At 39.0% G+C, this 16,485-nt stretch overlaps 1 protein-coding gene across 1 annotated transcript; it reads right to left on the bottom strand.

The window, feature by feature from the left end:
• Positions 1-2,424: 2,424 nt before the first annotated feature.
• On the bottom strand, positions 2,425-5,383 carry LOC143846402 (uncharacterized). The gene is made up of 2 exons (XM_077354836.1): positions 3,069-5,383; positions 2,425-2,996 (listed from the first exon to the last, which is right to left on the bottom strand). The coding sequence occupies exons 1-2, from the start codon at positions 5,320-5,322 to the stop codon at positions 2,653-2,655; spliced, it is 2,598 nt and encodes an 865-aa protein (XP_077210951.1). The 5' UTR covers positions 5,323-5,383; the 3' UTR covers positions 2,425-2,652.
• Positions 5,384-16,485: the final 11,102 nt, after the last annotated feature.

Here is a 16,485-nt window from a genome sequence, read left to right on the forward strand (position 1 = left end):
AATGGACGGTTTGGATTATCCTATGGTGCGCCGTACCTTACTATTAATAAAGTGAGGAGTGGGATCATCAAAATACAATAGTGCTGATGACATTTCCCTAAATGCCACGTTTGGATACCCACAAGATTAAGATTTGGATTTAGTTCATATTTTGAACTGGATCATATCCTTTAGATTTCCAAATTAGCTACGACAGTGTAAAAAGTTCCGATTTTGAAATCTGTTCTGCAAGACATTATTTGGAAATCAATATTTGTGGCAACTTCCTTCACCGTCGTTGCTCCTCGACGTTGCTCCGGCATCAACGAGACATCCCTCCCTCTCTTTCTCTCTCTCTTAAAACATGATCATGAAGATGATTGATGTAGTTTGTATCCAAAACTCAAATCCAAATCAAAATACAAATGCATGAGGTATCCAAACAGGCCCTAATTTTATATCCCCGATGGCCACTCGGTCCACACGTCCCTAGGTGGAAAACGTGTGAAGTTATTATTATTATTTTTATTTTAAGAAAAGGGAAACTACTCATTTGAACACATATAGAAGAAAATTTTCTTGAGGTAACTGATATCTGCACTATAGAGTTTTGATAATGACACCGGTCACTTTGCTTTACACTTTTTAAAATTTGCTTTTTACAGTTATACAATACTCGGTGTGCTATCAACATCGAATCAAAACACTATAAAACAAGTGAATAGTGCCATTATCAAAATATTGCCGTGGTGATATTAGTCTTTTTTTTTCTTAATTACCAAAACTAGGATCTTTTAAATTACTCTTAAATTAGTTTTTACCGATTTTGTTCCTAATTATATTACCGATTTTGCTCTTAATTAAATTACCCTTACGTAGGGTTGCAACTCTGGTTGGGCAGGATGGCTTTTCTAAACTATCTCGGGCTAGGAGGCTTTAGCAAAACCCATGATTCATAAATCCGACCCTATCCGAGTCAGTCTGGCCAGGCCTGGTTTTTTCACATTGGCAGTGATCTAATATTTGTGCAAAATCTTATCAAGAGGTGGGCCATTTAGGTAGGAGTCATGGGGCCAAAACCTGGTGGGAACAATCCTAAGCATCCGATCGACCAGTAGCTAGCAAGCAGACGTTAAAAACTAAAATGGCTCACATTCAACAGGCTAAATCCATGATTGTCCAATTGGTGCAATCTTTGGACCATGGCCCATCCACAGTGGGCCCAGCCCAGCACTTAGCAAGTTCCAATCACCATTACACAAACCACTTGTATAGTTGTATGAGAAATTACATGAAGTGTGGCCGTATAGTCCTGTAGTTTTCAAAAAGTACACTACAGCCCAATTCATCGGACGATCCAAACTGTTCATCTGTTGAATCACAGCATAAATAGGGGGAAATGATAATGGACCCCTTAATTTTCATCACTAGGGATAGGGGCTGATGTACTTCATGTCAGAAGGATTCAACGGATTTGATTGTCACGTACACTGCAGTTGGGTGTCTCATGTGATGAAAAGGGGCGCATTTATCATTTTCCTAAGTAGTTAGTTCCCCGAAAGTCATTTCCACAGGATGATAGTAACCTTCCCATCGATAGACACTATGAATCGGAGGGTTAGTGCCTATGGAGATGTCTGGCAAAAAATGACACTGCTGGGAAGACATACTTGAGTCAAGGAGGTCTTTAAATAATCGCCTTTGGGTCATGCAGAAAATGATAACGGTAAGAAAGACACTTCAAGAGTTCTACAAGTTATGACACCTGTATTAATTACTATTATGATATATTCTCTCCCTTCGCTTCCTAGGCCACCCCTCTAGCGTATTTATGACAACTCTTTTTAGTTTTAAGTTTTTTACACTACATTGGGGTGACCCGGAGAAGAAAAAAGGGGGCGAATGTATCATTTCCCTATTTCACAATGACAAACCTTACTTAAAGGGGAAATTTACAACTGCATTAGAGAACAGAACGTGAACAAGGCCCACCAATGGAACCTTTTTATTCGCACTAGAACAAAACAATGTAAATCTTTAATGTTGTCATCTTCTCGTCCAGTTCACCATGTCACCTTAGCGGCCAAAGGGCTCCAGTCTCAATGAAGTGTCCTATGGTGGCCGACCATAAAGTCCCACGAAGGAGGTACGTCAGATGTACCAACCTTGGTAGTTGATCCAACAGCCGCCTCTTAAAAAGTGGTTTGCTGTCTGATCAAATATCAAGGGTGGTACCGCTTTTTTGGTACTTGACAGTTGGGCGCCTTATAAAAACTCTATCAACAATCAATCGGGTAAGCATTATGTGCTTGGCCATTTCTTCTTTCAACTTAAATGCGTGTAAAACAAAATTTTCGGCCAATAAAAGTGGAAAATGGGCGTAAGTTTTGTTTGATGCCCTTTTTATGTCGAAGGATTTTTCTTGGTGTACTTTTGGGCTATGAATAATCCACAATGGTTCTAATACATATCTGCCAAATGAACGTTTAGATCTAATACATATATGCCAAATGAACTAAATTTTTGGCCAACATTGTAGAAACTTGAAGATACAGAGTTTTCTCTACAGAGTTTTCTCCCCTTATTTGCAAAAGTATAGACTAAAAAAGCAAGACCATCAATAATTTACCTTGGCATCTATGTAGAAACTGCTTTAAAACACCACCTGATCTACTATCTGATCAACTTCTTTCTGATTCTTCGTATCTTTATTGTTGCTGACACAATCAGCCTGTCGTTCATATCATCAAAGAATCGAAAGTAGGCATTTCTCCAAGACTTCTTCAGAATTAAAATACCACAGAGTCCCAAAAGCCCCACGATGAATCCCGGTGCCATACCAGCATAAAACCACATAAATCCATCCGCATCTTTATCTCTGGCAGTAGGAAGTGGATGTTGAGGTATTTCATCTTCCGAGCATTTTTCTGTGAGTGGAGGGCCGCAAAGTCCAGGGTTGCCAGAATAGATGGATACGTTATCGAGACTCTGGAGCTGAGATCCGGATGGAATTTTCCCTGACAAGTTGTTTTCTGACAAATTCAAGAAACTTAAAAAAGTTAGAGCAGAGATGCTTTGAGGGATTATACCGGAGAGCTGGTTTCTTGATAAGTCAAGGGATTCCAATGATTGCAAGCGATCAATCTTTGGTGGGATCGTTCCTGTCAAATGATTTCCAGATAAGTTCAAGCTTTTCAATCCAAAAAGACCCGTTAGTTCTTCAGGGATATCTCCACTTATATAATTACTTGAAAGGTCAATGCTTATCATAACTGGAAGTATCGTTGTATATAAAAGTTCTGTCCCTTTTGTGACCAACGGAATCTGCATTTGGTAACTTTCCGTGCTAGATGTGAAATAATAACGGTTGTCTGAGTTTTGTGTCACAGCCATGGCACTGAAATTGCTGAAACACCGTGGGATGGTTCCCGAAAGACGATTATGTGCGAGATCCAAGACATGAAGAGAAGTAAGATACGATAGCTCTGAAGGAATTCTCCCATCAAACATGTTTGATCGTAGGCGGAGAACCTCAAGGTTTGATAGACTTTCTCCTATCCATGTCGGTATGTTTCCGGTTAATCTATTCCCACCAAGATCAACAATTACCAACCTCACACAATTTTTCAAGTACAATGGCACTTCTCCGGAGAAATTATTACTACCCAATTGCAAATATTTGAGACCAAGTAAAGAACCCATTGAGCTAGGAAAATTCCCAGAGAGAGTATTATTTTCAAAGTTCATAATGGCCAGGTCACGCGAATCTTTCCAACAATCAGGCAGTTCTCCTGATAAACGATTATTCGAGAAAACAAGAACTTCTAGATTTTTTATTTTACATATTGATGAGGGTATGGTGCCGTCTATATGGTTCGAAGAAAAATCTAAAAATGAAAGACTAGGCACCCTTTCTCCAAAAGCTGGGGAAATACTCCCTTGTAGAAGGTTAAAGGAAAGATGGAGCACCTTAAGAGTCTGAATCTGACCCAGCTCTTTAGGAATGTACCCTGTCAGCTGATTTTTAGAAAGACTAATCACGACAGCACTACTACAATTTCCCAATTCGCTTGGAATCATTCCGTTCAATCCATTGGACTCAGCATAGAAATGTGCCAAGCTGGATAAATTTCCAAGCTCCTTGGGAATGTCTCCAGTGAAATGATTGTTATATAAGACAAGATCCGTTAAGCTAGATAAGTTTCCAAGGTCCTTGGGAATGTCTCCAGTGAAATGATTGTTACCCAAGAAAAGATACGTTAAGCTAGATAACTTTCCAAGCTCCTTGGGAATGTCTCCAGTGAAATGATTGTTACTCAAGAAAAGACCCATTAAGCTAGATAACTTTCCAAGCTCCTTGGGAATGTCTCCGGTGAAATTATTGTCAATCAATTCAAGTTGCTCTAAGCGACTGCAATTCCCGAGCCCACGGGGTATCTTTCCAGATAAATGGTTTTCATAGAGATAGAGGAACCGAAGAGTCTGAATCTGAGCAAACTCCACAGGAATGCTACCAGTGAAGCCATTGCCATTCAAGGCAAGATCTTCTAAGCTTCTGCAATTCCCGAGCTCGGATGGAATCTCACCAGATAGATTGTTGTAATAAAGACTTAAAGTGGTTAGATTCTGAAGCCTTTGAAGCTCCCTAGGAATAAAACCTTCAAGCCTATTACTTCCCAAGCTTAATTCCTCAAGGTTATCGCATTCACTGATTTCAACAGGTATTGTACCCGAGAGAAAGTTCATACTCACATCCAAAATCCTAAGCCTTTTCAACATTCTAACTGATGAAGGAATTACATCAGTGAGATTATTGTCAGAGATGAAAAGCTCTTCGAGAGAAGACAAGTTTCCGATCTCCGTTGGGATTTTACCATTAAGGTTATTATAATAAAAGTTTAGTTTCTTCAGGGAAGGCATACCACAAAGCTCGGGTGGTATCTCCCCATGAAGCATATTATTGCTAAGGTCTAGAACTTGCAAATTACTGCAGCTTGCAAGCTCCTTAGGGACAAGATCGGAAATCATGTTGTTTGATATGTTAAATGTTGTGAGGTGACGGAGCTCACAGAAGGTGGAAGACAAATGGCCTGACAAATTATAGGATTGGAGATTGATGGAAGTTACCTTAGAGTTGTGGATACAGCTTATCCCTCTCCAATCGCAAGGAGTTAGATGGGATGAATTCCATCCTCGAAGATCGTGATTGTTGTCAATGAGATCTTTCTTGAACTCCAAAAGCCATTTCCCTTCATCATTTAGCGATCTTACAAAGATGGCCAAGTAGCAGAATATTAAAACCAACTGAAAAGCTGGGGTTTTGATTTGAGAAATCCAACCCATTCTTTAAGAGAAGGACGGAGGTGAAGAAGATGAGATAAAGATAGCAGACTCCAAACATGGCAAAGAGAATTAGACGGGACACTTATTTCCTTGTGGGGTCCGCTCTCAAAGATCAGCCTATAAGTCACTCAGTGGGACCACTTGACTCGTCAAAACATTAAAGAGAACATGACGGGTGAACTGCCTACAATGGGCATGTCTTTGCAAGGAAGGAGCGTCATTACTCATTAGATTGAAGGTCCTCTCTCAAACAATAAATTGAATTGGGTGGGTTCAAGTAGGGTTGGCAATTTCACCCGGGGAAGCGGGGATCCGCCCCGCTTTATGGGATGATCCAGACCGTTCATTTATTGGCCTATAACATAAATAGGTTGTGCCCAAAAATAAGTTCGATGGGATGATCTTAACCCTCCAATCTATAGAGAGACTGCACATTATGAAAATATCATAATCGAAATGATTTTTGGGGCACTACCTATTTATGATGTTGTAGCACAACAAATGAACATGGCAAAAGAGAATTAGACGGGACACTTATTTCCTTGTGGGGTCCGCTCTCAAAGATCAGCCTATAAGTCACTCAGTGGGACCACTTGACTCGTCAAAACATTAAAGAGAACATGACGGGTGAACTGCCTACAATGGACATGTCTTTATGGGGAAAGAGAGTCTCAGTTTCTTTTTGGCATTTCCCCCTCTCTCAACACTTGTATATACATAAACAGTAACGTGAATAAATTTTGTAGAGTGTTGCTTCCACGTTTTCCTTTGAACAGTGCATTCATGTTCAATTTCTCTCGTGTATCTCACATATTCTCATAACAATTGGGGTTCCAAGTTGGCCGGCCAAGAAGGGCCAAAAAGTAGTTTCATTCCTAGAATGGAGCAATCCGTCATATTGACTCGCTCAAGTTGTCTCCTTTTTATTGTATATTCGTGTGTTGTGACTCATTCTCTGATGGATACATGTTGGCTTAAGCTTATCCATCCAAAGTACCTCAACTTTCTATTCCTGGACATTGGAATTGGAATTTCTTAACGATTGTCCCATAGCACAAGGGCCCCACCATTGATGTTTGAAAACCAACTTTCAACTATCCAGAGCTGATATGCATCACCCAATATTTCTTTAACAATTAATGCCATAAAAGCTATATAAGCATAATTACTGAGAACCTTGACCCTTTTTTTTTCTCCCCTGCAATCTTCTTTCTAATCAAGGCCTACAGGCCTGTTCAAATTCAGTGAGTGCACACCCTTGGAGCGAGAATTTTGGTACCTGGGAAAGTTAGCATAAGTTATCACTCATCTCATCTGCACCGTTGATATCATCGCAGTGTTGGGGGCAATATTTTCTTTAGGCACCGTTTCTTTCGACATAAAATGTTGTACTAAAAAATGAGAATAAAATTTGTTTCAAATCAAAGAAATGGAGCATTAACGAAAAATGTTTCACATCAAAGATGGGTACGTTTAAACCCCTGAAGTGCACATGCCAAGAGCGAAGAATTTTGGCATCTTGGAAGCAGACATCCTTCATCTCATCTGCACCGTAGATATCGTCATAGTAGGGACAATATTTACCTTAATGAAAATGGGTTTAAACCCGAGCCTAAACTGATCATTGATGAATTTTTCTTCCTTATTGTAGGCTTGTGGTTTCTTATTACCATATTTTTTAGGGAAGTGATATATCCGCCCCTTCTGATCACCCCATGTCAGTGTTTGTGGCAATCAGGGGCATTGAATTCTTTTGACATAAGTACAACAGCCCCTCTTTACTCATTGATACACTGACGGGGGGTGTTCCTGGTGATCAAAAGTGGCGGATATATCATTTTCCTTTTTTTATTGTGAATCATCATATACATATCTAAAACATGTTATTCGTTAGATGAGTTAATTCCCTAATATATTTCCTTCAAATACTTGAGAACACATTATTGTATAATTCTTTGACAACACATGAATTTCATGGAATTTCTTTTACATGCATGGAATTTTGTTTCATTATTAATGAATATGATGAAACCACAATTCGTTGCTCTATTTCCTTTCCACTGAAATCAGTATCACTGAATAGGGGCCTTCTATATCCCAGTCTCCACCCTCAACTCCTGCACCACATCTTCATGTAATTTTCTATCAAAGTACCCTCGTTCTAGCTCGAGCCTTCATATGGCCAGCTAGAATAGGAGTTTGTTGATGATCTAAAGGCCACGGTGAGCTGGGCATCCGAAATGTCATCCCACAGAACAAAGCCTATGTACTTGGCTAAAAAATGGTGGAAAATTCTCACCCAACCTCAATTACTGGCTGTGATGGTCAGGAGTAGCCGCCTCCACGATCTCTTTTTAATAGCAAATATCCTTGCATCTGATGAGGTCAGAAGAAAAAGTAGAATTTGAAAGAAGGAAGAAAGATCATCACATTTGGAAATCATCTTTGTGAAGGCAAATAGAATACCCTTGGATCGATTTTTGAAAAGCCTAGCATCCTGTCTTTCCCATGGTTTTAAATTTCGGTTTCGGTGTGGGTTTGAAATTTCAGGCTGACGAAACCTTAAAAAGTAATATTTTATTCATCGATTACTGAAATTACTGAAATTTCAGGAAAATATTATTTAAAAAAAACTCAATATTTTTGGGCTGATTTTCTTTAAATTTAGGCTGAAATTATGGAAAAACGAAATTTCTACCCATAGATCGAAATTTTAACGTTTCGAGTATTAGTCATTTCGGTTTCTGGGCTGACCGAAATCTCAAAATTTGAAACCATGGTCTTTCCAAAGAAGAGTAATGCTAGGGAAACCGAGAATAGGACCTAAATAAAGGACGGATATGAAGGAGTACGTGTGAATTTTTAATATGAAGGAGTTGTTGGGTTTTAAACCCAGGTCCTAGTAAGGCATATTTAATCATTTACACTTCAACATTAGGAAGCGCTACCGGCAGTACATTTACTGGTGGATTGATGACCCACAATAATATGCCAATAAAGTTTTATCGGCATTTTTATTAGTTTTAGTGAAGCCAGCCATGTGGAAGACATCCGTGCTTTAGTGGCAGTAACTACCAAATGTAGGAAGCTCTAGACTGAAATACCACAAATTTGCATACAACGAGCCCACTTAGTGGATATGTACTAACAACTTTTTATATGTATTTAATAGTCTCCTCTTGTCTACAAAAAAATAATAATAAAAAGGAGGAAAGGGTTTCTGCGCTCAAACCCAGATAAGCTTATCTACGCTCGAGCACAAAAACAGGGAGGCCACATTTTTTGGTGGTATCCAAAGCATTCATTTGATGGGCCCTTTCATGGATAGGGTGTCCACCAAAAATCAGCTCCATTGGATCACCTTAGGGTAGGGCTGCAAATGAACTGAGCCGGCTCGCGAACATGTTTAGGTTCGGCTCGTTAAAAGCTCGGCTCGGGCTCGTTCGTTTACTAAATGAGCCGAACCCGAGCCCAACAATTAGGCTCGCCAAATAAACGAGCCGAACTTGTGTATTGTTTGGCTCGGAAAAGCTCGTGAGCTTTTTACGCTTGGTTCATAAACGAGCCGAGCCGAGCTTTAAAGCTTGGATTATGTTTGTTTTTTATATATAAAATAAAAGAATGTGGGTTGTTTATCACAAATGAAAGTTTGGCCAAGTGGTTAAGGTGTTGGATTTGAAGGGTCTTGGGTTCAAATCTCATAATTGTATGTATTTAACATTCTTGATACGAGCCGAGCCGAGCCGAGCTTTTTCAAAAACTAAATGAGCCGAGCCGAACACGAGCCTTCATAAAAACCAAACGAGCCGAGCCCGAACACCCCAAACCTCGGCTCGGCTCTGCTCATTTGCAGCCCTACCTTAGGGTGTCCATTTGTGGGCCCAAAAAAATGGACAGATAGTGGACAAACAGTATCTGTCTATTTTTTGCCCCACAAATGGACACCCTATGGTGATTCAATGGAGCTGATTTTTGGTAAGTACCCCATCCATGTTGGAGCATTCCAAATGAATGCTTAGGATCACCCCCCAATGCCCCCCTATTTCTGTGCTCGAGCGCAGATAAGCTTATTTGCGCTCGAGCGCAGAAACCCTTTTCTCTAATAAAAATACTGTGAGGAAAACGGGATTCTGTTTTGGGAAAAGAACGGGCTTCAATCATTAGAGCCACGTCCATTAAAAGACAAATGGTGGAGCTCAAATCCCCATAAAAGTATTAATTAAATACACATTGAAAAGGATCAATCAACGATCATTTCAGCTCCGTTTGTATTTTCCAAACTGAATCTCGTTTTCAAAGTGTTTTCCATAAAAATAAAACAAAAGGTAGAGGTATTGCTTGTATCTCTTGACGTAAGTAGGGGTGTCAACGGATCCACTCGGGTCGAATCCACCTATGCCACAGTCACGATCCATTCAAATTCCTTATCGGCCGGGTCGGAGTCGGATTGTTCTTCGGATCCTACTTTCCACGTCATGATCACGATCCCTTTTAATTCGGACCGTCCATCGGAGTGTCCGATTATGTCCCACTAAGCTAAGTAAACAATTAATTTTTAAAAAAAGAGATAGAATGGTAGTCCACTATTAGTGTGTCTCTATGCATTTTCTTCAACTAAATTTAAAATTTATCTATGTTTAATCTATGTGTATAATAATGCTTGTAAACAATAAAACTAATCAAAATTACATACACAAATATAATGTATAACTATTATCAAAGAATATGACGCATAAAGAACAAATCCCCTCTCTCTTTTCCTTCGTGAAAGTATGAAATGAAACGATTGAAATGAGTGAAATCGCATTCCCATCCGATTCATTAAGTGATAAGAGAGGTTTTGACCAAAATACCCTTCATAAAACGGTTAGCATTAACAAAATTTGGAGGGTATTTTTGTAAACCATTTCAGATCGTGACTGGGCATTTGTGGCGTGCCCATACACAATCCAAAAATTTCCGGATCCTAGATTTGATGATCCGAAATATGCCCATGGATCATATTCATATGTTTATATCCCTTTCATTAACGTTCGGATTCAGACGATCCATCGGACCGTCTGGATCCATTGATACCCCTAGACGTAAGCACTCGTTTAATTTACATTAGAGACATATTTTTACACACGTTTACAATGATAAAGTCTTAAACCATTTCTAAAAGAGGAATTATAGAATGCCCTTGCAAAAACCAGTTCCAGGGCTCCCCTAGCCCTAATGGTTTATTTCAGTAAAGTTCATTTATGATGGCGTAGAAAAAAGCAGATGGCGTAGATAAAAGTGGAAACGGCTTTGAATTTGCTGAAATCAACCAATAGGAGTGCCCTTGAAGCTGATTATAGCAAGGGCGCACTACATTCCATCATTCCTCTTTCTAAAAATCTAAAAACATTTTAAAATGTGTGTAAAAAATATGTTTCCGGACCCTAACCCTTATTCAACAAATTGTTAGAAATTAATTATGAAATGCTCTTAAATGGCATGAAACACAGGAGACAAAAAAGAAAAGAAAAAGAAGGATCTCTTAAACAAAGGGCCTCCCGTTTTAGTATCGGTGCAACTCGAGTCAATTTTTGGTAATTTGGGTTGAGCTTTTACCATAAAATCGGTCGGGTTAGGGTTGATTCTAAATAATTTTTTTAACAAAAGCTCAAGTTAACCCAACCCAAGTTACTTTTTAGCTCTTTATTTTTCAAATGGTGCAAGATTAAGAATGGAAAGTGTAGGCCTAACTAGTTGTTACTAATTTTTCATTAGTTTATGCTCTCTCTCTCTCTCTCTCTCTCTCTCTCTCACACACACACACACACACAAGTAAGGAGATTGAAGTAATTCTTGTATGGTTTTTTGACCGAAGAAACGCTACTAAAATTCTGAAGCAAAACTATATGTGGATTAAAGAATCAAACCATCAAGAGAGCAATTACACATGAGAACACAAAAGGTTTACATGAAAAATCATTCAATGAAGAGGGAAAAACAACATGACTAATCTGACAAAATATTCACTAAACAAAATAGGTACAATGCAACGCCTCTCTCAAGTTTTCACGCAAAACTTGAGAAAATAAAATAAATTAGAAAAATATAACCCGCAGGAACGACAAATCCCATGTTTTCACCACAAATACCCACTCCGATCTTCAAATCAGAGAAACCAAATCCTCACGAAGTCTCCGTGCATCAAGAGGTTTCAATAATGTGGTGAAAAATTTCAAGATGAACCCTCCCTTTTCTTCCCGGGCCACCCACTCTAGCGTAGTTACAAAATGGCAAAGCATTTGAGACTACCAAATCAACGGCAGTTAACTGATTTGAAGAAAATTATGCTGAAATCTACAACTGTATAAGAGAACAGATAAATGTCTTTCAGTAGAACTGGAGAGGAACAAAAATTGCACAGGGTCCATTGACGGAACCTCATTTTGAGTGCTTGAACAAAACAATGAAAATTTATGATGTCTTCATCATCATCGTCATCATCTTAACCTTCTCATCGAGTTCACCATGTTTCCTTAGCGGCCAAAGGGCTCCAGTTTCAATGAAGCTGCAAATTAGATAAAAAAAAGTTCTTGAGATTCACGGAAGAAGATTCAGTCAATTCAAATAAAAAATCAAAAGGAGGAAACACCACTTTCAGTCTAAAACGTTATAGTGTTAAAGACTCTTGGATACACCATTGTCTATCCAAGTGTCCTAGATCCAAAACATTCTACTAGTGGTTTTCCAAACCAGCCAAACAACATTAATTCCCCGTAAAGACAAATTTATGAGGACTACAAATCAGCAACTGTACAAGAATTGACCAATAAATCAACAACAATTGGACAAGCATTGTTTGCTCGGGCTTTTCTTCTTTCAACTTAAAATGGGTGTAAAAAATTTACGCGCATCATTAAGTGGAAAATGGGTGTAAATTTTGGGTGTAAATTTTACGTTGAAGGATTTTCCTTGGTATACTTTAGGGCTATGAATAATCTACAATGGGTCATACCAGATGAATGTTTAGACCTCATACATAGGTGGGAAATGTACTAATTTTTTTACAAATTAACATTGTAGTAACTTGAAGATGGTAGAAACTGCTCACAAACAATACTACTCTTTATTATTATTATTCCCTTATTTCCAAAAGTGTACATAAAAAAAAACAATACTACTCTTTATTATTTTACCATGGCATTTTCGTAGAAATTGCTTACAAACACCACCTGACCTACTATCCAAACAACTTCACTCTGATTCTACGCATCTTTGTAGATGCAGTCACAATCAACATATCGCTCATATCATCAATGAATCGAAAGTAGGCGTATCTCCAAGAATTCTTCAACAATAACATACCATAGACGCCCAAAAGCCCTACGACGAGTCCCGGTGCCAGGCCAGCATAAAACCATATAAATCCATCCACATCTTTGTCGCCACCGGTAGGCAGTGGACTTTGAGGAATTTCATCTTCTGAGCACTTTTTTGCGAGTGGAGGCCCACAGAGTCCAGGGTTGCTAGAATAGATAGATGAATTAAAAGTATCAAACTGACGCCCAGATGGAATTCTCCCTGACAAGTTGTTCTGTGACAAGTTCAAGAAACTTAGAAAAGTTAGAGCAGGCGTGCTTGGAGGAATTATACCGGAGAGCTGGTTTCTTGATAAGTCAAGGGATTCCAACGATTGCAAGCGATCAATCTTTGGTGGGATCAGTCCTGTAAAATGATTTTCAGATAAGTTCAAGCTTTTCAATCTAAAAAGACCCATTAGTTCTTCGGGATATCTCCACTCATAAAATTACTTGATAGGTCAATGCTTATCATAAGTGAAAGTATCGTTGTATATAAAAGTTCTTTCCCTTTCGTGACTAACGAAATGTGCATTTCGTAACCATCCAAGCTAGATATGAAATTATGATTTTTGCTTGATCTCTGTGTCACAGCCATGGCGCTGAAATTGTTGAAACACCGTGGTATGGTTCCCGAAAGACGATTATGTGCGAGATCCAAGACATGGAGAGAAGTAAGATACGATAGCTCTGAAGGAATTTTCCCATCAAATTAACATGTTTGATCATAGGCGGAGAACCTCCAGATTTGATAGTCTTTCTCCTATAAATGTCGGTATATTTCCTGTTAATCTATTCCCACCAAGATCAACAAGTACCAAGCTCACACATTTTTTCAAGTATAATGGCACTTCTCCGGAGAAATTATTATTTCCCAATTGCAAACATTTGAGACCAAGTAAAGAACCCAATGAGCTAGGAATATTCCCAGAGAGAGAGTATTATTTTCAAAGTTCACAATGGCCAGTTTAGGCGAATCTTGCCAACAATCGGGCAGTTCTCCTGATAAACGATTATTCGAGAAATCAACAATTTCCAAAATTTTGATTTTACATATAGATGAGGGTATGGTTCCATCTATAAGGTTCGACGAAAAATCTAAAAGTGAAAGACCAGGCACCATTTCTCCAAAAGTTGGGGAAATACTCCCTTGTAGAAGGTTAAAGGAAAGACAGAGCAACTTAATAGACTGAATCTGACTCAGCTCTTTAGGAATGTACCCTTTCAGCTGATTTTTAGAAAGATTAATCATGACAGCACTACTACAATTTCCCAATTCGCTTGGAATCAGTCCGTTCAATCCACTGGACTGAGCATAGAAATATCCCAAGTTGGATAACTTACCAAGCTCCTTGGGAATGCCTCCATTGAAACTATTGTTACTTAAGTTAAGATACCATAAGCTAGATAACTTTCCAATCAGGAGTTAGATGGGATGAATTCCATCCTCCAAGCTCGTCATTGTTGTCAATCAGATCCTTCTTGAACTCCAATAGCCATTTTCCTTCATCATTTACCGATCTTACAAAGATGGCCAAGTAGCATAGTGAAAACTATGTAGTTTAAAATTTCAAAGGGAGGCATCAAAGTTTGGGTTTGTTAACAAGAGAGGATTTAATATTTTAAAAGTTGGATCTCATTAGGTAGGGGTCTTGAGGCCTAATCTTTGAGTCAGGTTCTATCCAGTTTTAGAAATCTGGCTTCAGATTACGGTCGCGTGGGGTAAGCTTTAAGATTTAGTGTACCGACGTCTTGTGGAGAGCTTTACTTGATTGGCAAGTAGCAAGGCTGATATACGCGGCAGAGCGTTTATTTTTTTTTATTTTTTTGGCTGTGCGGACAGCAATTGCGATTTAAAATTCGAACGGCGGGCAATGGGTTGAAACACCGTGGAACAATCAAGAGGATTGCTGGCGGCTTCGAGGAACCTTATCACGCGTAGCAGGGCTCAGGCAATAGTCTGTAGCTAAATAGGCTGAAATGTCTAAAAGGCAAAATTTAGATCAAATATGGCAGTATGGTCACGAAAGCAAGTTCTATAACAGATTGAAATATGAAATCTGTGGCTAAAGTAGATGGAATAACACAAGATGAATGAGACCGACTTTCAGTGAGCAAGTGACGAGATCTTAGAGGTGATGTGGACAGATCCAATGTTCAGCTTTAAATAAATTGCACTACAGACTCGATGGCAGTTGCAAAGTAATTGTGCAGAATTGGATGACAAAATTAAATTTATATCCTGTAAGATCAGATGTTATACATTGAATTAGAAAATGAATTGGAAAACATGCAGTAGGGTTTTTACAGGGGAAATGGGTGAAAAACTACCATTTTTAAGGCATCAGTCAAGGATTTTGAAAGGATCGGATTTGGGTTTGATTTTAAAGTAAAGATGGCATCAAAGCAAGGATTTTAGGTCCTAATTGAAGATTTGGAGGAGATTTATGTCTCATTGGATGGAAAATGGGCATTTTAAAGCAAGATTCTTAGGTAATTTTTCTTTAAAATAGATTTTGTGCTCGGAGGGATGGCGAATCTGCAAAAATAGGTAGATTATGGCTGTTTAATTGAAATAAGAATGATTTTTGGGCAAGATTTGGAAGGGAAAAGGGAGGGAACATGAGCTGGTTTTCCAATTTGGGTGAAAATTGCATTTTGCTAAGAAAATGTATTATATAGTCCATTATTTTTCAAAAAGTATTGTACGTGTAACTGTGGGATGATGCGAACAGTCCATTTGATTAGCCCACCGTAGTTTGATCCAACCATTCATTTTAAATAGGCGTAGCCAACAAAAAGGAAAACCTAAAACGAGTAAAGAAAGGTTTGCGACACACGGCAGCAGGACTTGGAGTCAATTTGTAAGTCTCGTGGTGGGACTATCGACAACAATTAATTTTTTTTTTTTCATTGAATAGAAGCAGGCCAGGTCTTGGAGTCAGTCCACTACCTTATCAAGTGATGGAAGAGAGGCGTGGAGTGTGGTGTGGAAGAGGGAAAGCAAAAACCTTAGTCAATTCTGTTTTACCTATTTAAGCAACATTTCCTCACTCATGCCCTCCCAAGTCTATCTCTCCCACTTTCCCTACCCCTTTCTCGTGATTTTATACGTTTTAGTCATGTATTTTTTAAAAGTACAATACGCCCCGCTTTATGTGATGATCCAGACCGTTCGTTTATTGGCTTATAAAATAAATAGGTTGTGCCCCAAAAATAAGTTGGATGGGATTATCCTAACCCTCCAATCTATAGAGGGACTCCGCATCATAGGTTAGAATCATCCTATCCAAATGATTTTTGGGGCACTATCCATAAAGTGGGCTGTGTAGTAATTTTCAAAAAGAGTCTCACACGTATAAATATTCCCCTCTCAACACTAATATTCTATGAAAAAATTTTCATGGTTACCAAACGTGGCCGACGGGACGCTTATTTCGTTGTGGGGTCCGCTCTCAAAGATCAGCCTATAAGTCACGCAGTGGGACCACTTGACTCGTCAAAACATTAAAGAGAACATGACGGGTGAACTGCCTACAATGGACGTGCCTTATAAAGGAAGGAGCGTCTGAGTTTCTTTTTGGCATTTTCCTTTGCTAAAATATGACTTTCGGCCCAAAGCCATTCCAATCGAATCTAAAGCATAGGATGATCCAAACCGTCCATTAGATGAGCCACAGCCTAAATAGGTTGTGCCCAAAAAATCATTTCCATAGGTTGATCCTAACCCTCCGATCTATAGGGGGTTAGGATCAACCCTGTAACATTCAGATCCGGGGGTTAGGATCAACCTATGGAAATGATTTTTGGGGCACAACCTATACAG

Source organism: Tasmannia lanceolata, unplaced genomic scaffold, assembly GCF_043159265.1.
Source record: "Tasmannia lanceolata isolate RefF3 unplaced genomic scaffold, GAP_Taslan_0.1 ptg000015l, whole genome shotgun sequence".
Classification (NCBI taxonomy): Eukaryota; Viridiplantae; Streptophyta; class Magnoliopsida; order Canellales; family Winteraceae; genus Tasmannia; species Tasmannia lanceolata.

Bases quoted from the DNA above. Each gene is read 5' to 3' on its own strand.
- LOC143846402 (XM_077354836.1), bottom strand. From the start codon at position 5,322: ATGGGTTGGATTTCTCAAATCAAAACCCCAGCTTTTCAGTTGGTTTTA. The intron at 2,997-3,068 runs GTATAATCCCTC...ACAACTTGTCAG, and splicing joins ATCAAGAAACCAGCTCTCCG to GGAAAATTCCATCCGGATCT.